The sequence below is a fragment of the Colius striatus genome, chromosome 1, assembly GCF_028858725.1.
Source record: "Colius striatus isolate bColStr4 chromosome 1, bColStr4.1.hap1, whole genome shotgun sequence".
Classification (NCBI taxonomy): domain Eukaryota; kingdom Metazoa; phylum Chordata; class Aves; order Coliiformes; family Coliidae; genus Colius; species Colius striatus.
This window is the reverse complement of record NC_084759.1, coordinates 29,761,963-29,785,690: the sequence shown is the minus strand read 5'-3', so window position 1 is coordinate 29,785,690 and position 23,728 is coordinate 29,761,963. Positions and strand designations below refer to the sequence as shown.

The window sequence follows — 23,728 nt, the reverse complement described above, 5'->3', positions numbered from 1 at the left end:
TTTCAAGAACAACAGATGACAACTAATGAGAAGCAAACAGTCTGGTACAAGTGAATACCCAAAGAATGTCCTTCCCCCCAGAGCTGATTGTGATCAGGCAACAAAAGCAACATTACCTTAGGTCTCTACCACAGTGTAGGAAGAGCTCAGAAAGTTTAAGCTAGAGGAGCTGTTTTTATTGGCATTTTTTATTGCTTTTGCTTTGTTTTAATGCAGCACTAGAACACTTGCCCGAGGAGCTGGAGAAGCCAGTTTCAGTCCACAAAAAGGCCAATGATTTATTTATTGCTATCATTTAGGGAAAGAGCAGCAGTTGCTGGTTGTGAATATTTAACATGGCAGAGGAAAAGAGGCCAGTCTGAAACCTGGATGTTCCAGTGAAGCACTGCAAGCCAGCATGCCTCCCTGCCTGCTCCAAACTCAGAGGTGGGAGAACTGGGGAGGTAAACCCCATTGTACCCTTACAGGGACTGGGATTTCTTCAGGTCTCAACTGGCTTGGTCATGAGCAGCTTGTTGAAAAGGTCCTAGCTCTTCTCTGAGCAGTGACCTGCCATGGAAGCCCAGGTAAGGAGGCAAGGTATGTCTGCAACCCAGAAGGCTTTACCTGTGTAACACTTATCTCAAGAAAATTGTAATTCTTTTTACTTCAGACATGATTTCTAATAATTCCCAGGAGAGCAGCAGTTTTGCCTGCCCAACGCTAGCTACAGTGAGAAGCTTTCTGAAACACCAAAGGACTGTTCTTAGCTCACTTCCTCCCTTGATTTTCCAAGGGAGTCAAGTCATGACCCTTGGTCTCTCCAGCTACTAGAGATCCAACCCACCAGATGTTTCTCAAAAAAACCATTCAGGAGTAGCCAGGCCACAGTCATACATGGGCAGAAGGGAAAATAGGGAAAGACAATTTCCCATGCTTCTTGTGTGTCTCGCTGTGAGCCTCCTCCTTGTACACGTCATCTCCTGTAGTGGGATTTCACTGCTGCTGTTGGCTATGAGGAAAACACACCTGACTGCAGATGGGATCGAGTGTCAGGAGATGGCTACCACCTGCCTCTGTGTCTCCCCGAGGAGCCATCCAAGGAAGAAGCTCTCAGAGAAGCCCGTGACTTCTTGCAACCATCGCCATCTATGAAACACTCTCAGCAGAGAAAGGGACCATCACCATCCCTCAGTGTATGGAACAAGAAAATAATTGAGGTTTTTAAAGGAGACCATTTCAAATCTCATAGCTAATTTGCAAACAGATGTTCCAGCTGCATTGTTTTAAACCAATATTTAGCAGCGGACACTGTGGGTCTGAGTGGCACAGAATTCAATATCAAGATCAGTACACAACTTAGGACTGTCCTGAGTTTCTGAAAACCTCTTTTTGAATGCTTAAAGAAATAGCAGCTAAAAAGGTCAATGCCCCAATGGGTGGCTGTGGTTATGTCCAGCCTGGAGCCAGACCACCTAGCAAGCCTCTCACTGTTAGTCGTGATACAAGAGGGAGATTTTATCATGCTCACAGTGACTTCCCACTGGCTGTCATTCCCGATTAATGAGGGATGAGGCTTCCCAGGCCTTGTCTCAGCCAAGGCGCTGACATTTTCCTTCTGAAGTTCTCACTGTCTGAGCAGTGAAGGCTGCTTCCTCAGAAGCTGAAGGAAGCTCTGAATTTGCAAACTCTACAGGGCTCAGTTGTGACCACAGTATAGAAGTTAAATTGCTATTGCTAGTATGATACTCTTGTCCCTTAGTAGAAGACTTTATCTTTTTAAGAGGCAGAGGGGCTTCCTTAATACCAGACAACGAGGCAGACGGTGAAGGAAACACATTCGCCTAGCATGCTCAGACCAAAGGTTTCTACCAGTCACCCTGGGTGCACTTTTTGGGAGAAAATGTTGTTTCCAATGTTGCTGGAGGTCGGCGATAAATTGATTAGCCTCTTTAAAATTTCTCATAAAATTGTATTAACAAAACGGTGAATACATTACACAGAGACCGTAACCACAGGATGTTTACATAATGCCCACTGTGGACGAGTACTAAATACCATAAAAGACCTGAGACCCCCCCGAAAAGTCCACAAGTACTGGCTCTCACAAGGCAGCTAGAGCACCATTGTTATTCCTCCTCTTCTCCCTCATATTTCAGCTTCAGCCTTGTGAACTTTGCTGGTGGTTATTGCAATTCCTATTGCTAGGCTTCCGTTGTCAGCAAAGAGCTGAGCCAGGGAAGTGTTCAGCACAAGGCAATCCCCGTCTGAGATGACTGAGTCCACGCACTCCAGTACGGACCTGGGAGTCGCCTCCCACTTGAGGCGCCTCTGGTTCCTGTTGAGCTCGAGCCGGTAGGTGAAGTTGTCGGCCTGGGTCGGTGTGCCGATAAGCATCATCGTGGCAAAGAACTGTGGGTGGCCCTCGTGCTTCTCCTGCTTCCTGAGGACCAGCAAAAACTGGTGACCAAGGCAAGAGTGCATGATGATCCAGTCTGTGGGTGCAGGCAGGTGCATGTCCGTGGCCAGGAAGACAATCTCTGCCCCCTGAAGGATGTTGATGCGGTGGGTCTGCCTCAGGTGGGACACCACCACCTCCAGATGCCCTTCCCACGGGCAGGAGAAGAGCGGGCACGTGCAGGGAATGAGCTGGGGGTCATGCACTGCTTCATGGTGATGGCAGGGAGGAAGGATGCCTTGCTCCACGGACGTCTGTGCAGCTGCACAGCGGGGCGGTGCATACTACAAGAAGAGAGAAATTACAGGTGATAACAGGTAGACCAGGAACCAATGTCGTTATGCAAGGTGTAGACCCTGCAGATATCAGTGACCTAACACTCCACCTAAAACAGCACCTGTGGGAATGCCAGGAACTCAGCTCTCTGAAGATCAGGAGCAATCCAGCCATGCACCTGCACGGAGAAAGGTGCTGGCAGTTGCCTTGTTCTCTGGGAGAAGAGAGAAACCATTTGAGGCATGATAAGTCACTACAGATGAAAGTGATGTATGTGTTTAAAGAGCGATTTCATTAGTTCAGGGGGGAAAAATCTGATTAAAAAGAAAAAAAAAGCCCAACAAAGCAAGGACAGCATGGGGCATTTTATATGGTTAAAGCTCTCATAGCTCAGAACAAGGAAATGAAATATGTATGGCTTTATTATTCTTTAATGAAACACACTGGCAAACACAGGCATTTCTTCTGAAACAATATGCTTTATAATGCCTATAATTTGTGAAATAAAAGTCAGTTTTTATTGTATATGATGTCTTCCCTTTTATTTTTCTTTTTTTGGGGGGCAATGTGTTTGTGCTTAATTGATGCACTTACCTCCATAAATCTTAAACAGCTCTCAAACGTAGATGGATGGCAAATTTAAGGCATTTTTGTACTAAGATAAATTCTGATTAAGGTAGCTCAGCTAGCTCAAAAGGCAATATCTCTTGTAGAAGGATTCCATGTGAGCACGAGGAAGCTAACCACTCTGCCTCTGCCAAGCGGGTGTTTTTGAAGAGCAATGAGTAAGTCTTACCCAACTAAAAGTGTATCCACGTGTAACGCTATTCAGGAAGAGTAATGACTCTCTGCAGTAACTCTGTAGACAAGCCCTAAGGTACAGGCTTGTCGGTCATGATTCATCCTACCCAATTTTAAGCACTTACTTCAGCCACTTGAGTTGGAAATCTGGTTACCTTAGATTGGCTGTGCAGTCAATAGAGAGAGGCAGCCCTTCCCAGTGCATCTTAGCTGGAGCAATTCACCTACTAAAGGTGCCACCAGAGCGACTAAGGCTGAGATGCAATCTTTCTAGTTGTACGTAAATTATAGATCTTTAAATGTAGAAGAACATTGTCTTCCTCTCCCTGAACTCCTTTTGAGATGCTTATAACCAGTATAATAAAGTACATACATATGTGCATTTTGCTTTGACAAATGTTTTAGGAAGACTCATGTAATTCCCTGAATACTGCTCTGTGTCTGCTCCTTTTAATGTATATAACCAAAATGACAAGCATGGCAGTAGGATTCTAACAGCTAACAGTTGCTCTCCTCCATGCCAGATCAAACTCATAGCAAATATTTATTCAGACATTTGTGAGCAAAATTTTGTTTTAACCAGGGACAAGCATGTTGCAAATGGTGTGATGTTTGATCTCTCTCTGGATAGTCTGATGCCTTTCATTACAGCCTTGACGTGAAATTAAACAGTCTAACTGTAAGCAGTTTTTTCCCACCAGAACTTGTATTTTTAGTTTCCAGGGTGTTTGGAAGACAATCTCTTGGGTCAACTGTCTTAACTCTCAAATGACCAGGGCTTCCTTGACAATCACAATGACAAAGTCCTGGATCTCCAGTCTCATTTTGTCAGTAGCTGCCAAGGGATGTAATGGGCAGAGTTGGGGTTGTGACTGCAGCTACTGTGAAATTCATGGTTCTTCCCAAGGCACTGAGTGTCAAAGAGAGCTATTTCTTCCTCTGACATTTGATATGAAGAATAATTGACTGTTTAAGCCCTATTACTGAACCTTGCAGCTTTTTCTTTGGAGAATTATTACTTCAGTAGTACTGCTATACTTTTCCGTTCCTTATATTTTCTTTGTTTTGCTGTATAAAATTCAAGAATATAAACTTTCCAAGTAGATAATGAATTGAGGACAGATAAATGACTATCATTGTCTGGAAAATAAAACAGGTCATTATAAACTAATCGAGGTTTGTGGCTTCAGCTGCCTTCTTATCACAGTGGGATTGCTGGTTCACACTTAATTCTACATTAATTTTTGCATCCCATTAGGATGAAAGTTATGGTTAATTTAAACTCTTTTTGGTGAAGGAGGCTACTGCAATGGCAGATTGTAAAAGCCTTTTAAGGAATCCCTGAAATGTTAATTGCCTCATAAAATGAATTCTAATCTCCCAATCTAATACAGTGGGTGTGAGCAATTACTTTCTCTCACCAAACTGTTAATGCAACATTAGTGATTATACTAATTAAAACTAATGAACTCATACTCACATGCTGATAAACCTCTCAGCTACTCGACAAGTTCCAGCCTTCTATCAGTTTTATTTAACTCCTCTTTAGGAAGATGAATCTTAAATTAACCTCTTGAATAACATTCAAAATTAGGTTTTGAAATGTGAAGCTTTATAGTCTGTGTATAATTCTTCTCCAAAGATTACCAGAGTCAGAGAAACCATTTCCACTGAGGATATAATTGAATTCAGAAATGCATTCTCCTAATTTGATAAGCACAGAGAGAGTAATGGTAGCTCATCCATCTAAACCGTATCCAAGGTAAGAAAACACAAGTGTCTCCCAAAATCACTTTATGACAAGCACATTTCTATGGCTCAGGAACTGGAAAAATAAATTCCAATGAGCAATTTCTTCAACTTATCTTTCTTCTTTCCTTCATATGTGATTTTTGTGTGCGCAAGTAATTGAGAATTCCCTTTCACAACTCACATTTTTGAAACATTTCCACGAATCACTTCAGCAAAGAACTTTTGGTCTGACTTTCTTCAGTTCAGGTCTATTGAAAATTCTGGAAATCCATCACAAACCACATGATTTATTTTTACTCTGACTACATGAGAATCAGCTTCAAAATCCGGTTTCTGAATTATTCAACATTCCTATTTCTAGTTTCTAAATTTTGTAATTTTCTGAAAGAAACATTTGAAAGTTCCCCGTTGCTGTGAAAAAAAAAGTAGTGTCACAGAAAATTATTATTTTACTTTTACTTTTGAGGTATGAATGTAACTATTGAGTTGCTTGTGCCCTTGTTGGTCTTTCATATGAGTGTAAATTAAACCTGTAAAACTGAATTGCAAAATGGGGATAAAATTATCACCTTGAATGCACTGAAGTGCTTGAATAAATATTTATGAACATTTTTTTCCACGTTTAATCTGGTCCAGTATTTATTTCCTGTCATCTATTGCCCGATTCCCTAATAAAATTTGGTTTATTGTACTATTGTGTCAGTCCAGTATTATTCTCAATTATCTTTATCCTGTTGGCCAAATTCAGTCAAAATTAACTTTGCAACAGAAGTCTCAAGGGCTTTATTTTTAAACTGATTTTGTGAGGAGAGGCAGCAGGGTAGAAAAGTTTGACCCTTTTGTGTCTCCAGGGAGGAAGAGCTTACCACGTGGGCAATATTACGTTGTCAGATAGGAGAGAACCTAAACAACAGTGGTTTGATCCAAAATGTGTTAGAGACACGAGAGAATCCACATAAGACAGCGTCTTTATGAATAGGAGAGAAGGCTTCAGCCAGAGTGCTCCTCATTAGAAGCGATACAATCCCACCACGAGACACCACACCACAGGAAGCCAGACTCTGCTGCTCACAGAAAAATTTCTTTTTAATGATGCTGCTTATTACAGTGCAATTCTTTTCAAGAACAAGTCATTTGGCAAATAGCAATTTATAAACACGTGGTCCTTTTCTTATGGAAAAAAAAAATGTCACTGTTATAGTTGGACCTGGGACACAGGGCTTCTGCCCCAGCCTTTCGACATTTTTTTTCTGCAAAATGTGAAGCAAATGGTGCTAGGTGTGACTTGTCTGTTCTAACTTTGATGTCTGAGGAGTAGGTGGATAACTCTGAAGAACATCAGCTCCTTTTGCAGCTCATACAAAGCCCTGGAGTACAATTCACTTCATTCCAACAGATGCTGAAGGAACATTCCCACAGACATTGCTCTCTACACACAGTCAGGACTAAACTCATCCTTGAAGCAGATCCACAAAGATTTTACTGGTTTAGAAAACGACCAGAAAGACACCCTTATTTTGGTAAGGAGAGAATTGTACCACTACAGGCTTCTCCTGCTGTGCTGGAGACAATGGAATCCATAGAGAGAGAAATGGATACCTCTTCACATGAGGGTGTAAATATATGGCTGCCTAACACGATTACACCTGCAGTCACCAATGAAGATAGAAAATCCAGGAGAAGGTCAAAGGGTAATCCAAGAGGAAGAGATCTCCAGGACATCTGCAGCTATGAAGCTGAGGCATTTACCCAGGAGACAGTTTTGTTATTGAAGGCTGAGGGATCTTTTGTGTTTTAACTAACACAGACTTTAGGTCAACTCTGGTAAAAATAGTGGAAACAGAGGCAGCAACCCACACTGCACCTCTTCTAGCTGAGCTACCAGCCCTGAGGAGTGAGGCATCAGCTACATCATGAGCCTTCAAACCCTGCTTTACTACTGCACACTGACACAGCTTCAAAGAAGAGAGCAAAGGTGGCTGCTGCACTGAGCAGAAAAATGCCTTGCAATTAAGGTCATGACTTGCAAGCCGAATTCAGTCCTCACACCTCTTGGAAGAGGACCCAGATCCTGATGATCTGGAGTAAAAGGAGAGTGAGTAGCACCACTGCATTGTAGAAGAATAAACACTGCTTAGGTCTTCAGAGAGAAGGTTAAATGTCACCTTTCTGCATGTTCCAGTGTTCCTCAGTGTTATACTGGGAGCCTGGATGCCTAATTCATACATTTACTTCCAGTAATGCACATAGTGTTCAAATAATCAGCCTTTTACAAGCCTGAGAACTGTGCCAGTGCATGTTGAGAACATTCCAGGAGCAAGGAAAAGGACTCGCTACTCTGTCAAAAAAGGTTTCTGACAGCAAAGTAAGTGCTGTGAATCATCATTCCTTTCCAGATACTTCATTGCATTTTATCCAGTGATCACATGCAACTTTGCAGAGACATCCATTAATTCACCCGTGGACTAGGCTATATTCTTGAGGGAGTCAGTGGTGCAGTCTGAAGGTCAGCATGGTGGAGCTTCTGAGCAGAGTCACAAGAATATGGCAGAGATTAAAACAAAGTTGTTGGACATGATACCCAATCCAAATCACCAGAGAGTGCTCCCTCTCTAACCTGGTCCAGCTTTAGCACACCCTGAGGCATTGCAGCCCAATCCTCCTCCCAAGAGGCAACCCATATCTGCTCCTTCCATGGTTCCAGCCTCCTTCCTTCTCAGCCAAAACTTTCTTGGCTGGATTACTTGGTAGGAGCCGTGAATGTTCACACAGCAGTTGTGAGCTTCAATGGGAGCCAGAGGTTGAGAGGGGCTGCACCCACACTTCCTGATACCAACCCAGAACCCATGTTAATGCATGCTAACGCAGCTTCCTACTACTGCTGACCCCACTCTGAGATCCAATTGTATACCACTTTATAAATTTTACCATTGTTTGGATTAATGTCTGATTCAGGATAACTTTAAAAAGTATATTAAATCATAGATTCACTTCATAGAATCATTGAAATCCAGGGTCACAGTCCTGCTTTGTGTTCTGCCCCTTCCACACAGGATCTTGAACTCTACCATCTCATGGTCACTGCAGCCGAGGTTGCCTCCAACCTTCACATCCCCAACCAGGCCCTCTCTATTCATCAGTACCAGGTCCAGCAGCACACCCCTCCTCGTTGGTTCCTCGATCATGTGTGACAGGAAGGTGTCGTCAGCAATCTGTAGGAACCTCCTGGACTGTGTGTGCTTGGCTGTGTGGCTATCCCAGCAAATATCAGGGTGGTTGAAGTTCCCCATGAGGACCAGGGACTGTGATTGTGAGGCAGCTCCCAGCTGTTCGTAGAAGGCCTCATCCACATCCTCCTCCTGATCAGGTGGCCTGTAGCAGACTCCTACAACAATATCACCTGCCTTGCCCTGCCCATTAATTTATACCCATAAGCACTCTACTCTCTCCTCATCCCCACTCAGGCACAGTTTGGTACACATTAATTGCTCCCTCACTTAGAGCAACTCCACCTCCACACCTTGTCAGTCTGTCTCTCCTGAACAATACATAACCCTCCATGGCCGTGCTCCAGTCATGGCAGCTGTCCCACCATGTCTCTGTGACCGCAATGAGGTCGTAGCCCCGCATCCGCACCCACATCTCCAGTTCCTCCTGCTTATTCCCCAGGCTGTGTGCATTGGTGTACAGGCAGCGCAGGGGCTTACTCAAACACACAGGTTTCCCTGGATGGGGGCAGGAGGTTCCTCCCCGGATTGGCTCTTTCTCAGGGTGGTCAGCCTTCTGTATCTCAGCTCAGTGTGCAGATGAAGGGCATTTATCCTTGCATTCCCTGTCCTGCCCTGTCCAGCTAGAGGGGACAACTTGTTCTATTTTGCTTCCCCCCCCCCATCCCCCAAGTTCCTAAACTTACCTAAACACAGATGCACATATTTATATAGAAACTCATAACACTTACATATTTGTTTCGTATGTTTCTGACAATAATGCAGTGGGAGAAAAAACACTCTACATGTGAGAAGGGACAACAAGGGATGCAGCCATCCTGTAGGGAGGTGAGCAATCTGGACATGTCATTAGAATTTAGTGCATTTTTTGCTTTGACCTAAAGATTTCTGCAGGCAAAGAAGGACCTAGTGCCGCAGCTGTGGGATGTTTAGAGTGAGGGCTCCATGGCAACTTTCAGGGTTTCTGTTGAAACAAATCAGCTTTTTCTTTGCCTGATAAATCTGCCATTTCTTCAGTTTTTTTACTGTCTTCCTCCTCTTCTTTGGCTTCTCTGGGTCTGATTGCTTTTTCTCATCTGCATAAGAACTGCCTCCAATAATTCCTAATTCTCAGCTTCTTTCTGCCTCATAAAAGTTTTGCCACCCACTAACACCCACCTCCACGTTATTTACACTCACCACACAAGGACAGATGCTCAAAGGAACTATAAAAGTGACATGAAGAAAGTAGTGAGTCTTTTAATCCTGGTCTTCATTTAATTTCTCTTCTGCTATTTTTTAGCATGCTAATGAGATTTTGTAAATCTCTCAGATGAAAGGAAAGAGAAGGAAAAACCCTCCAAACCTCAGCCTATTTTGTCAAAAGCTGTACTTCCATATCTGAAATTAAGAAGTCCAAGCCAGGGCTCATGTTGGGGATTTATTTAAAATTTTAATTACACAAAATCCTGTTCATTATGAATGCACCAGTTGAATTTCTTAAGTACTGAATATTAGCTGCGGCTTTGGCAGTGGAAGGAATTGTTTTCCCTACTATCAAGTGGCAGCAAGAGGACAACTTCGAGCTCGTTTTGCTAATCTCACTTTGCAACATAATCAGGCGTGACTTGGTGACACAGCACACGGGATGTGTTAATAGCTGTCTTCATGCTAATTACACACCTCCCGGTATTCAGAGAAAATGATGCTTTAGTACAAGTCCACACTGTAACATCACACTTCCCTGTATCTGACCTCGAATTTTCGATGAGGCCGCATATTTTTGAAGGTATTTCGGAAAAAAAAAATTAGTTTTGTGGTAGATGTAACAAAAATATGTTACAGCATTTTAAATGCATCCCAGATGGAAAGAAAGACGATCTTCTTAAACTAAAATCTCCTGCTTGTTTTTCACAAAGCAGGTTTTTCAGCATCAACTGTCATACAACTTGAAGTGCAAGCAAGAAAAAAATTAAGAGACTTGACGTTCTTCAGTATATTGAAAACAATGTAATTATACTGGAATATAAACAGGATCCATACTACAGTGTTTCAGTCTCATAGGTGCTTTCTGAGAGACCCAGGTGTAGAGACCAGCAGGGTGGACCCAGGTCATGCTCTCCATCTCTCCTGCTTTAAAACCAAGTCTGATGGACCATTACCAGGCCAGGAGGGAGAACAATGAAATTTCCCCTGTTTCAGGCTGACCCTCAGCCAAAGCTGCAGATATGTCGTGGACACACAGACACATGATCCTGGTTTATCTTTTCTGTTTGCTGGATGGTCTTAGATCACTTTTGATGTTTTCTTTGAGGAATAAAATACATTGGATATATACAAGCAAAGCCATGCACACAGGCAATTCCTTTGGAGCATCTGGCACAGTTATTTGCTAGCCAAAATAAATGAAAAGCATGGAGATGAAGCAGATGAAATGGAAGCATCTGGACATGTGAATGTCTGGCAGGCCAGCAAGCTCATATCTACCACCTGCTCTGGGGTAACTGTCCTGTGATTGCACCACGGGCTTAACCAGGGATGAATCTTAGATTTGAGGTCTGTAAAAACAAAAAAAGGTATTCTGGCTTTGAGAAAACACAGTATGAGACCATGAGTGTGAGAACAAACAAGACTAGACATGCTTATAGTTTCCAGAGCATCCTTGCTTAGTACATGTTTATCCCACACCCATGTTCATTATCCTCAATCACATTGGCTCTATTTAAATTTTGAATGGCTTTTAAAATGGAGAGGAACAATAGAAGGCAATAAATTGCTCTTGTTCGTCAATGAGAAGTCCATGAGGATGCCCTTGCCAGCATCATTTAAGCTTTTTGCAGAGGCATCCAAGAAAGGGGCTGAATTGAGTCTATTTTGGTGGAACAGGAGCTGACATCCACACTGTGACCATGGAGGAAGCAGAGACAGACTCTTCATCTGTCATGAGGAGCTTCCTTCAAGTGCAGATGACTACTGGGGATAAATCCAGATCCTGGATCCTGAGCTACAGCTATTGTCAACAACAGAGGTGGAAAGGGTGGGCTGCTGCAATTCAGAAACACATTTTTCCTCCTCTGCTGGTAGTTTAGATACAATCTGACCATTTCTCTTCCTGGTTTGGTTCTGGGAGACCCTGAACCTTCTCCTAACATATTTCCAAGCCTCACAGAAGGGCTGGAGTCATTACGGATTCAGAAAGGTGGAATGTGCCCTTGAGACTTGATTTGCAACTTGACTTATCTTTGCTGCATTTTAGGACTAGGCACAATGCAGTAACAACCATAGTACAGAGTATTTGATGTTGCTCTTCAACTGCTGATGCACTGGGGCACAGAAATGTTTACTCTCTTCTCTTTGGAATAGAAGATTTTATACCTTGTTCTAAGCAAGAATGATAACTCAAAACACCATCCCCTTTGGTCACACAGGGTGGGTATGACAAGCTGAGGCACACGCTGTCAGCTCTTGCTCCAGAAGGGCAGAGGGTAACCACTGTTTATCACCAGATGGTTCAAGAGGCAATGCTGGTTGTGGCTCTGGGTGATGTAGGGAACAGCTTGCATGTGTAAAACGAGATAATCCAAAATGTAGAATCATCTGAAGATTCACTTTATCCACTTTGTATTTTGGATAAAGTCTGTTAACAAAGTGCAAAACTATTATAGGCTTTAATTAAAAGCAAAGAGATAAAGTAGTTCCAAACTGCATCTGCCCTATCTGATAGTGAGGGCAAAGCTCGCAAAAGCCCTGTATCTAACCTGTTGATTTTGTGTTTTACATTTGCACTGAAAAAGAAACTAATATGGAAAAGAATTTAAAACAAAGAAGAAACGATTGCCCACTATGCTCATAAGTTTACCAGTTCAGACTGGCTCTAATAACTCATCATCCAATATTCATTTACAAGTTACTACAGTAACAGCATGTCTCCAAGAGGAGCAGATTTGCCGTTGTCATATGAGGTAATTAGAGCAAATCCACACTGAGACAATTGAAATGCTTCCCTTCCATCAGTCAACCTCCAGCTATCACAATTATATGACATTTAAATCCACTAACTGCTCTTTCGGAAACGCACTCTGGAAGTGCCAAAGGACGACACAGACATTACTGGCCTGTTGGAAGGAGAGAAGGCATGAGGTGGTAACTGTTGAGCAAGCCCACAACCTCTCTTGGTGGGATCGATGTTTCCAATCCTGTCCACACACATAACTCCTGGTCGAGGATTTGCTCTGTGGTCTGTATCACATTGCTCTTGCAGCTGTCACAGAAATATGTGCAATTAAGCCTATACCAGGCAGGTTACAGCTGAATTCAGACTCTGGACGGGGGCTGCATTGGTGGACCAGGAAGGGAGCACAGGGCACACAATGCTGCCAACACCGGCTCCCTGTCCTGTCTCACAGGCTGCGCCTGTGCCTGCATTTCTGTAGCAGTCACTGACCTATGTATATGCAGCAAGATACTCCCCATTTTTGGTTAAGACCTTCTCCTGAGAGCTATGTCTGGGGAAATGCAAGAGAGGCTTAAAATCACACCTATCTCCCTCATGCCGAGGTACTGATGAGAATGATGGGTGTCTCAAACCCATCCACAATGGCCTGGTGTTGAGGAAGTCATGTTCCACTTTCAGAAGCATTAGGAAGAGAAGTGGGAGAAACAAATTGTCCTGGTCTCAGAGTAACCCTCCTTTCACCTAACTGTCACTGTCCCTTCTCCACCAGCAGCCTTGTCCTAAGCTTTCACCTTGCCCTTGTTCTGGGTACCTGAAATGTCAGTGTGGCATTGAGTGAAAAGTGTAATAAGAAAACACAAAATTCATTATTATTTAGCTGTCACCTGAAAGTATGTCCTGAGTTTGTACGGTCAATCTTAAGAAAGGGGAAAGAAGGCAAAACAATCCAGAAAACAAATGCAAGTCGTTAGCTTTGGGCATGAAAAATAAACTGCAAGTCAGGAAATTTCTTTGGTTTATGTAATATATGGGGATGCTCCGCTGAGATGTTCTCTGCAGTAAGGAAAGGGACATTTCTGTGGGAACATTTGGCTTGTATCACAAATACTTCTTTTAATTTTGTGCAAATCATAGCCTGTTCCTTCTCCTTCCTCCTCCTCAAATTCTGAAAGAATAAAGGAGTTTTTGTCACATCAGGAAGATGCAGGTGGAAAAAGAACAGAAAGGGAGGCTCAGTTTAGTCAGAGAAGACAATGTTCCACCTAAAGCAAGAAAATTGTCTCTATTAATAGACTGAAAGTTTAAAGGGTTTTGTTGCAGAAAAAACCTACCCCAATAACCTTCTAAGTTAACATTCATACTTGAGGAAAGATACTGTATTGACAGCCTCTGAGTCTGCAGAAGCAGCAGAGCACAGAGAACCACAGTGTTCATTTTTTTTCCAACCTGTCCTGTCAAAGTGCCTCAAATCCAAGACAAGATGGCCTTCCCTAGCCAGGAGAGGTTGAGTCAATCTCCATGCTGCCCCTCCTGCAGCGATATCCTTTTGAGGAGGGAATCCCCTGACACCCCCTAGCCTGCTGGCACCTCCACTCTGACCTCACGTGTAAGCAGTGAAAGGAAGCATAGAATCACAGGATAGCTGAAGTCACAAGGAACCTTAAAGATCATCTAGTCCAATGCCCCTGCCACTGGCAGGGACATCTTCCACTAGATCAAGTTGCTCAAAGCCCCATCCAACCTGCCCCTGAATGCTTCCAGGGAAGGGGCATCCACAACCTCTCTAAGCAACCTGTTTCCATGCATCATCACTCACATTGTAAAAAATTCTTCCTTATGTCCAGTCTAAACTTATTCTCTTTCAAGTTTAAAACTCGTTTCATTGCAAAAGCCCTAGTAAAAATTATATCTCTGCCTTTTTTTGTCAGCTCTCTTTACATATTTGTTGTAGTTTAACCCCAGCCAGTAACTAAGCACCATGTAGCTGCTCGCTCACTACAACCCCCAAGATAGGGAGGAGAATTGGAAAAAAGTCTCAGACTTGTGGATTGAGATAAGAACAATTTCATAATTACAATGAAATAAATATAGTAACAATAACAATAATAAAAAATTATAGGAATCAAAAAGATGACTGTTTTCCACTTGGCTATTGAACCACTGATTGTAACTCTGGATATTACCACACAGTCAGGTCCTTATCCATCTAATAGTCCATCCATCAAAACCATCTTTCTCCAATTTAGAGGTAAGAATGTTGTGGGACATCCTATCAAAGGCCTTACAGAAGTCCAGGTCAAAGTTATGCCCTTCCTTTGTCCATCGATGCAGTCACTCCCTTGTAGAAGACCACTGGATATTCGGGCATGATTTGTCCTTGATTAATCCATGTTGACTGTCTCTAATCACATCCCTATCTTCCATATATCTCAACATCTTCAAGGGGGAATTGCTCTGTTTCCTTAGCAGGCACTAAGATGAGGCTGACAGGTTGGATGTCACCAGAGGAAGACAGTGTTGTTTGTGGGGAAACTATGAGCAATCCAGAGACGAGAGACCTGGCCCAGCAGAGCCTCAGCTTCTGGAGTCTACTTTAAAGCTGGGTAGGCTTTTGCTGAAAATCCATTGATGTAGGCTGGGCAGCTCTGGTTGCAGCACTTTCTATTGACTTTCTCTTGACTCTGGTCTCTCTGTTTCTCCATCCTAAAATTTCCTGTTTCTGTGCAAATGTAGCATTAAAAGGGACAGAGGGGCCACAAGTGTATCTGAGACTTCACTAGCAGCTACTTGCTCAGAGAAATCTGTTAGGCACCTTCATACCCCTGTCAACATATAGCTTCCATCTGTTTTTAAAATCATTAATGTCTCTCCTTTCCACCCTGTGAACATTCAGTGACAGCTTACCCTGCAAGTTCCGAATCTGTAAGCCCATGCTAACTAGAGTAGCATCTTTTAGACTGTCCTGTTGGTCTTCTGGGATGGAGTTTATTTTCTTCCTAGTACCTGATACAGGACTGTGTTTTGGGTTTAATGTGAGAATAATGTTGTTAACACAAGAATGTTTAAGTTATTGCCAAGCAGTGCTTATCCTAAGTCAAGGACTTCTCAGTTTCCCATGCTCTGCCAGTGAAGAGGAGCACAAGAAGCTGTGAGGGAGCATGGCCAGGACAGCTGACCTCAACTAGACAAAGGGCTATTCCATACCATAGGACATCATGCCCAGCATATAAACTGGACAGAGTTGGCAGGGAGGGGTTGGTCAGTAGGTGGTAAGCAATTGCACTGGGCAGCACTTGTCTTTTCTTGGGTTTTATATATCTCTCTTTTTGTTATCTCCCTTTTCATTAATATCATTATGATACGACATTATCATACTATTATCAAACCCCCCCTGCTTCCACTGCAAGGAAGGATGTAGTGAGTGAGCAGCTGCATGGTACTTGGTTACCAGCTGGGATTAAACCATGATGTAGATCCAGAGGTCCTGCAAAAACTTCAAGGAGAAGGATAGCATTACTTGGCAGAAAAAACACCTGTGACAATCATCTGGCTAAATTTTGGGTGGGATTTGTCTTGTCTAAACATATATGTCTAAAAGATAGACATGTTCAAATCTGAGCTGCTCACCTGAAGGTCACTTGGTGAGAGATAACATGTACCTATACAAAGCAATTCATCATCTCTATTTTGAGTACACTCATTTTTAGGGAAAGATGAAATTACCATGCAGCACCTGCGAGAGATGTTCACTTCTCTTCCTTGACTAGAAGTGAAGCTAAGGTCACTGTCCCAGAACTGGATATCAGACTTGAAAAGTTTCACCATATCCAACGCAGCAGGAGAGTCACAACTTGGAGTAGCAAAGAGTGTCAGGAGACAGGCACTGTGACTGTTTAATGGATAATTACAAGCTGCTTATTTGCCTAATGAAGAAAATCCCTTGAGCTGACACATTTTCTTCCCAGCTAAGGGCTGGTCTTCCTAATTTTCAGGCCTCTAGATTTAACAGTGAAATAAAACTAATTTACAGCTCTTGCCATTAGGAGGAAAAAATTTTCAACTCTGTCCTTTGGGCGAGAGGCACTATAACAAATGAATGATTACTGACCCATGATACCTATTAGAGATTGCAGTTAGGTCATCTCATTTGTTGTTTTAGCACAATAAATTAAGAGCTCTAGCAGGCTGTCACAAAAATTGAATTGATAATGAAAAGAACGCTGTCTCTGCCAGAGCCTCTTTCTAGAATTGCGTGTGGGAAACGCCCAGTGACGACAGGACCTTGAGATGTGGGCCCAAATTGCAGAGCCCAGCAGGACTTGCCACTTGTACTGGCTTCTCCCATTGCTTCCTGGAAGTGCAATCTAGCTGCTGCACACTGGACTTAATATGGGAAAAGGAGTAGTTAGCCATGTGCTTTCTTGGCCATTTTCCCTCCACTGCTGCCCACAGCTGCCCTCCAAAGAGGTTTTGAATCAAAAGGGGGTAAGTGAATAAGAAAGTTTGTTCCCAAAAGCAGATGCAGTAGCAGGCTCTAGTGTACTTAGCTTGATGCTGATTGCAGACCGATCCCTGCTGCCAAGTCACAAAGCTGGTCTGCTTCAAAAGCATCCTCTGTGATGAGAAACAAATAGCATTCAAGTTTTAGCGGAAATACTGAAGAACATCATGGATAACTGGACTCTGAGCTGCGTGAAGGCAAAATTAGATCCTGGCAGCCATTTAGAATCTCAGGCCCAAGACATGTGGGGTGTTGTACATCAAACGTGTGTAGCTCAGCACCACAGGGCCTGTCCTGGTCTGAGCTTGTGCTCTACTGCACTCTGGACCCTCAAATCTGCCACCTCTGACAGAGCAGCGTTGCTCCTCCCTGTAACCTATCCTGACTCACTAGGCTTTTCCCATCCTGTGATACAGTGCACTAGCATTGTCTCATGTGTTGAAAGAAATAACATTTTAAGAATTCATTGCCACTTATTCAAATACTATCTAGTCATTACTTGACTAGTTCTAACATTAAGATGGAAAATTGTCCTATTGCACTTGGTTTTAGAGACCTATTTAGTGCATTCACAGGCAGAGAAAGTATGTAGAGCACTATCTTACCCTTACTTAGTGGACTTGAGTTATATCTTTCCATGCTAAGGTTTCAACTTAGTGCTGGGTGGAAGGAAAATAGGTTATAACTCTTGCTTCTCCAGTAGAACAGCAGAACTGACTGCCCTGTTTTTGTGGCCTCAGGGATGCACAAGCAGAAGGCTCTGCAAGGTTGTGGCATGAAGCAATACAGCAAGATCAGTTTAAGATTTAGGCCATAACCCAGAAGTCAAATGATCAATGAAGGATTTAGTATCTTCAGTGCTCTCCTCCATCCACAGCCACTTATGTCACAGAATCACAGAAATCACTATGGTTGGAAAAGACCTTTAAGATCATCAAGTTCCATTTAAATATAAGAAAAAACTATTTTACTGTGAGGGTGATGGAGCAGTGGAACAGGCTGCCCAGAGGAGTTGTGGAGTCTCCTTCTTTGGAGGTCTTCAGGACCCGCCTGGACATGTTCCTGTGCGACCTGATCTAGATGAACCTGCTTCTGCATGGGGGTTGGACTAGATGATCTCTAAAGGTCCCTTCCAACCCTACCATTCTATGATTCTATGATTGTAAGTGCAACCACAAACCTCACACTGCCAAGAACATCACTAAACCTTGTCCCTCAGCCTCTCACGTCAGTGTGCTCCGGGACAGAAAACGGCTGTATGAACACAGATCCTCCGCCACTGCAAAGCAGAGCACACCTAGTACCCACTATCTTAAGGATGCAGGTGACTAACCTCATCCCTGCGTGGGGTCTTGTCAGCACTGGTGAGGACAGATAACTTCAGGACAGGCAGTAGAGAACTATTTTCCACAGAAAGTCCTGATGTAGTTACAGTGAAAACCTCCCATTCTCTTTCTGTTGCTTCAGTCCCAACTCATGCATCACAAATTATGTTTCCCCAGAATTGCTTTTTCTTTCTGGTGGGCCTGAGGTTTGCAAGGTCAGCATTGCAGAGTCAGAGCAGTAAGTCACACCTTCATTTTGTTTCCCATGTGAGCTTTCCCCTCATTTATTCCTGCTGCCTGTTTTACACGAAGATCTGCTTTAATTTTTGGGCTTGCTCCAGCACCACTTGCTAAAATTATATCAAGTATTGATTGGTAACAGACATATTACAGGGTAGTGCTATTGAGGATACATTAAGTAAATGGAGGAACGGGCCCATGCTGTTCTCTTCCTCTTGCTCTTTTACCAGTTAACAGAACGGCAATCATCATCAGCAGAGATGTATAGGATCTGAATTAGTTGCAACTTAAACTGTCCAGAGATCATCCAGATTAATAGGTTATGAAGAAGACTTGGTGTTGTGGGTCTGATACTGCCCTTGGTTACAGAGCAGTTACATAGATGACCTTGTGAAATGAGAATGGTTCAATGAAAAAAACGCTCATGATTCAAGACCCTCATCATTTTGGTGATCTGCCATACTGCTCCAGGTTCCATTTTCATTTATTATTGCTCAATATTTTATTTCATTTTGTATTTGAAAGGTACCAAGCCCAAAGCCTTGGTGACAGTGATGGCTGGCTAACATTTTGTTAAGCTATGCAACTCAGACAGTGACGTAGAAGGGACAGTAGGGGAACAGGAAAAGGGAGACACAGTCACAACTCCAGTTGATGTGTATTAAGATGACACTGGCAGAATATGAGAGGAAAGTGAATGTTTCAGGATGACAAATTGAGATAAAAAAGAGTTTTAAGCAGCAAATTTTCACTAAGATAATGAAACACGGTAAACTTCAACTCTTTCTTAAGTCAGAAGTGAAAATGAGCATCAACGACAGCAGTATCAACCTAAACTGACTTGCAAATTCCCTTTTACTTAAGTTCCTTGCTACTGGCCTTACGTGGGTCACTGGAGTTAAAGGAATGCAGGCTGAAAAAATAGAAAAGTCTGTGTATGAAAGAACATCAGGATTAAGTTAAACCATCTGAAATTGTAGAGCAGCAGAGTTACAACTAAATTTGCTTCCCAGTTTGGTCTGATGTTATCCTGACTCTGACATCACTTGGCTACCTCACTGCCTGTGAGGGGAGTTGAGGTTGACTAAGTTGGACTCAGATGCAGACATCTGGTTTTCAGCTTCAACGATCAGCTGAGATGAATCTTACTCTGCTCCTGCTTTGTCTCCCGAGCTCCAAGCCCTTTGATTCTGTCTTTTCCTGTTCCATTTGCCTGGCCCTGTACTAGCTTGCCTCAAACATGATGCTCTTATTATTTCCATGTCCTTCTTCATATTAGTGATTTTATGAATTTAGATGCTTCTCTCTTCCTCCCTGAACTCTGCCCTTAATTGAGTTGTGAGACAAGACCATCAACATCCCATTTTAGACTGCTTTCAGGATCTCAGATAGCAGTTGGAGTCTTCTCTTTGCCATGTAAAGATGTGTCTTGACACTCACCATCTAGTTGATAAACTCTGTAACACCTGGTCCCAGATGTGAAAGACTCCATGTGACAGAAGGAGCATCACTGTTTTCACCATGGCTTGAAGCCTTTAAAAGACAATGATAGTCTTATGTGTAATGCATGAACTATAAAATAAAGGACATCTAGGGACAGATCTTTGTTCCCAAGCTCAGGTGACATAACCTGGCCTGTAGACATACCCCTGCTGAGGGGAGACAGGGTAGCCTGAATCCATGACAAAGTAGTGCAGGTAGTCAAAGTCCAGACTTCAAACTTGATTCCTATTTTATGATGTCAATAAAACAGGCCTGGAGCCATTCCTTGGCCCTGAGGACAAGCGGCAAATCTGGTGTCCATGTGGTTCAACCCTCCTTTCACAGAGAAGTGGCCTCTGCATTGTGCCTAGTGGGAACAGCCCCTACTCTCTCCGAGACCATGAAGGAGAGTGCTTACTGGTACAGGGAAAACCCAGGGAGAGTGCTGGCCATCACACAGCATGTATGACTGCAAGCTGGTCCTGTGGCCTTGGCCTGATGTGGGTTGGTGGATACAGCTGTATCCCAATTTCCCACATCCAGAAGTGGTTCAGCTTCTCCAGGCAAGAGGAAGAAATTTGTATAATGGGAGTTCATGTGCTACTTCCCAAGCTCTTGAAGGTTAATGGTTGCACAGAGACTATCATCTTTCAGGGACATCTTTTGGCACCTTTCCTAAGCACTCAGTCATTTGGAAGGGAAAATAATAAGCGCTTTCCTGTGGAAGGCTTTTTCTTTCGGTATCTTATGTCAAGACGCAGTTACATGTCGGGTATGTGTTTGTTTTCATAAGTCACTATGTAAAAAACACCTCTTCCTTCAAGTGCACATTGTGTCAGCAGCTCTTTTGGACTGATTTCAACTCCTCAGCCCTACTGCAGCTCTTCCGCAGTTAGAAGAGGGCATTCAGTTTTTACCTTCCCTGTCAGCTGAAGAGTCACACTGCTCTGCAAACTGCCCTTGATATCGATGTGGTTGCTATATTAGAAATACTTAACACATAAATTGTAGGACATGGAAGCAGTGTGGGTTACAAGGTGTGATAAGCACACAGTGAACCTGCTGTACCAGCCCATCTCAAAACCCAGCACAGACTCCTCACTCTCTTACCTGCTTGGTTCAGAGCTTTAAGGGAGGATATGCTTGTGAGGGTACTCAGCTAACCCCATCCAAACTCTAATCAGTCAGAAATGGGGCTGGGTTTTCTGACACATTGTGGGGTTTTTTTTAATGTTGATACATCCACACTGCAGGCTTGATGGCAAAATGAGCTTTCCCACCTAATTTGTGCACTTTGGTTTGAATTTGAGGATGTTACTGGGTGGAAAGTGATTACAGAATGATAAAACAGGAATGGAGGTGGCACGCTCACACTTCGGTATGTGCTTCCACGGGGCTTGATTGTGTGCACACTGTTACATAAACAGACACCTTACTCTGGAATAGTGAGGCAGCAGGGGAAAGAGTGAGAACTAGCTGTGCAAGTTTTCGTGTGCCCAAGGCATTTTTAAGCCAAGGACACCACAGTAATGATGCATTCAGATATTTTTGTTTGCAAGCCCACCAAGGAGATCTACATCTATGAGTGTAAGTATAAAAGGAATATCTTCCATATTTGCAAACCTGAACCTATAAAAAGACAAGCTCATTTGCCACAGAAAAAGTCTCTGTGAAAACCTAAAGGCTCTTTAGATGTGCCAAATTGATTTGTCTTCAAGCACGAATATCAATTAAGCTGAGGTTATGTCCTAGCTTAAAAGCAGGGTGAGATTTATGTGGACAATCAGTTTCAGTTACAGGGGATTAATTTTAAGTGTATAGTACAGGCATAGGAGTGCATTACTTGCCTTTTATGTCATTTGTTTTCTGATACTGGCACTCTGGAGGAAGGGTATCTCAAGTAAATTTGGCTTCTCATTGTACATTGAAATCCCATCAGCACAATTACAGACACCTGGCGAAGGGTCACATTCAGCTGAACGTGCTCAGCTGTGTGCAGGTGACATCATGTTTCAGTGGAAGCACTTCAAGGTTTTGTAGATGTCGCTGGTAAAGAAGCCAAGGCTCCAGGGAGAAGAGCAGATGCTGAGTGGCCAGAACAGGTCTCCTTTGCACTATGTTGGTACGTTTCGCACTTGGCTGTTTTACCATTGTGCCGTGCCTCATTATTTCAGCTTTTACTATTTCTTCAGCACTGAGCATGGTAAGTACCTTGAAAAAGGACCATACAGAAAGGGTAAACAGCTATAAACTCAAATTCTCAGCTGAACAAAGCCAGCACAGCTCCACTGCAGTCACTGCCATGGAGCAAGGAGACATGGGGATAGTGAAGGCTTTCACATTTTGTGTCCTGATGTGAGGGAAGATAAATTTGTGACCCTAGCCCTAGTTTCAGTGGATTGTGTTTTACAGGAAAAGGTAGCTAAAAGAATCTAGGCTGCAGCTTACTGTTTCCGCAAGAGACGGAGATATGGAGTCATATTTCTTCTAGCCCAAGTTGCTTGTGTTTTTGACTCCATGATGACCTCGCTGCAACAGAAAGAGTGGAGGGTGATCCCTGCCCCAATCCCTTCCACCACTGGGACACTTCTGTGGGAAGTAAGAGTTGTCTCTCCCCACCTATGGGAGAGAGTTCTCAATTCTACGTTGCTCTGCAAGCAGTGGGTGAAACGTAGACTGAAAGCTGCTGCAAGGGAGTTGTGCCTTCTTCTACTCTCCGTGCTGTCTCTCTGTGCTGGGTACACTCACAAATTAAATACATGATCCAGTCCCTCAGGAAGCATGAGACTGATTTTGCACCCAGAGAGGTAGAAGTAGGAGATGCTGAGCTGAGAAAGATGGTGTCCTAAGATGCCAGCTCTTTGAGGACAAGGAGGCACAATAGGCATATTAGTGTATTTTCAGTGCCAGCTTTGGTGTACAGGAGCTCTTACAGGGTCTAAGTGATCAGGTGAATTTTTTGGAGTTAGGTACTAAAGAGCATCTAATCCTATTTTACAAGTTGGATCTTGCCCTGAGTCCATAACAGGTCATGTTCATGAACAGGTAAAGGAAATACCACAATTTGCCTCTACATTGACTAAGGCATCATCCATCACAGGGACTTATTCCTCTCCTATATATTGGGGACCACTGAAAACCTTGAGTATCTTGGTCTATTGACTGCAGAAGTGTTGCTCTGTTCAGTGACATCACGCTTGGGCTTGTACCAGTTGGATCTCGTACAGTTAGCTGAGAAAAAAGGAACACTTTGAATGAAGATATTGGGAAAATGCATTCAAAACAAGGGGCTTGGTACTGGACATCTCTGCTCTGCCATTGGGAGCTGAGCCTGATGGTGGCTGTGGCTGTAGAAGAGAGTGAGAAGAATGAAACTAGACTCAGATAGATTAGATTCAGTCTGAAATGCTTGCACAGGGGTTCCCTTGATGTGAGACACATAATATCTGTGGCATGCAAGCCTGACAAAGTGCCAGGACCTATCAGCTGTAATATGCATCCTCACCAGCACTGCTGATCTTGGTGCCTGGCAAAAAATCATCTGCAGATCTGTGCATCCATAAATCACTTATGCCCTCACACACTTGTAACTGCCTCTCTTCCTAGAAATGTAGCTCTCTGTGATCCAGGAATCCAGTGCCTGGCTCTGGTTCAGGACAGCTGTGTAGTCTTGGCTCAGACTTTAGAGGAATAGCTGTGAGAGAGTCTCTAGAGAAGTGACTCATGAGATGAGACAGGTGAAAAGGCAGGGGT

General features: G+C 43.3%; 1 protein-coding gene across 1 annotated transcript in view; it reads right to left on the bottom strand.

The window, feature by feature from the left end:
- Positions 1-2,127: 2,127 nt before the first annotated feature.
- SIAH3 (siah E3 ubiquitin protein ligase family member 3) overlaps positions 2,128-23,728 on the bottom strand; it is a 47,471-nt gene continuing 25,870 nt past the window's right edge. Inside the window, exon 2 of the mRNA XM_062020513.1 lies at positions 2,128-2,721. Coding sequence (XP_061876497.1) covers positions 2,128-2,721 — 594 coding nt within the window. The remainder of the gene's footprint in view (positions 2,722-23,728) is intronic.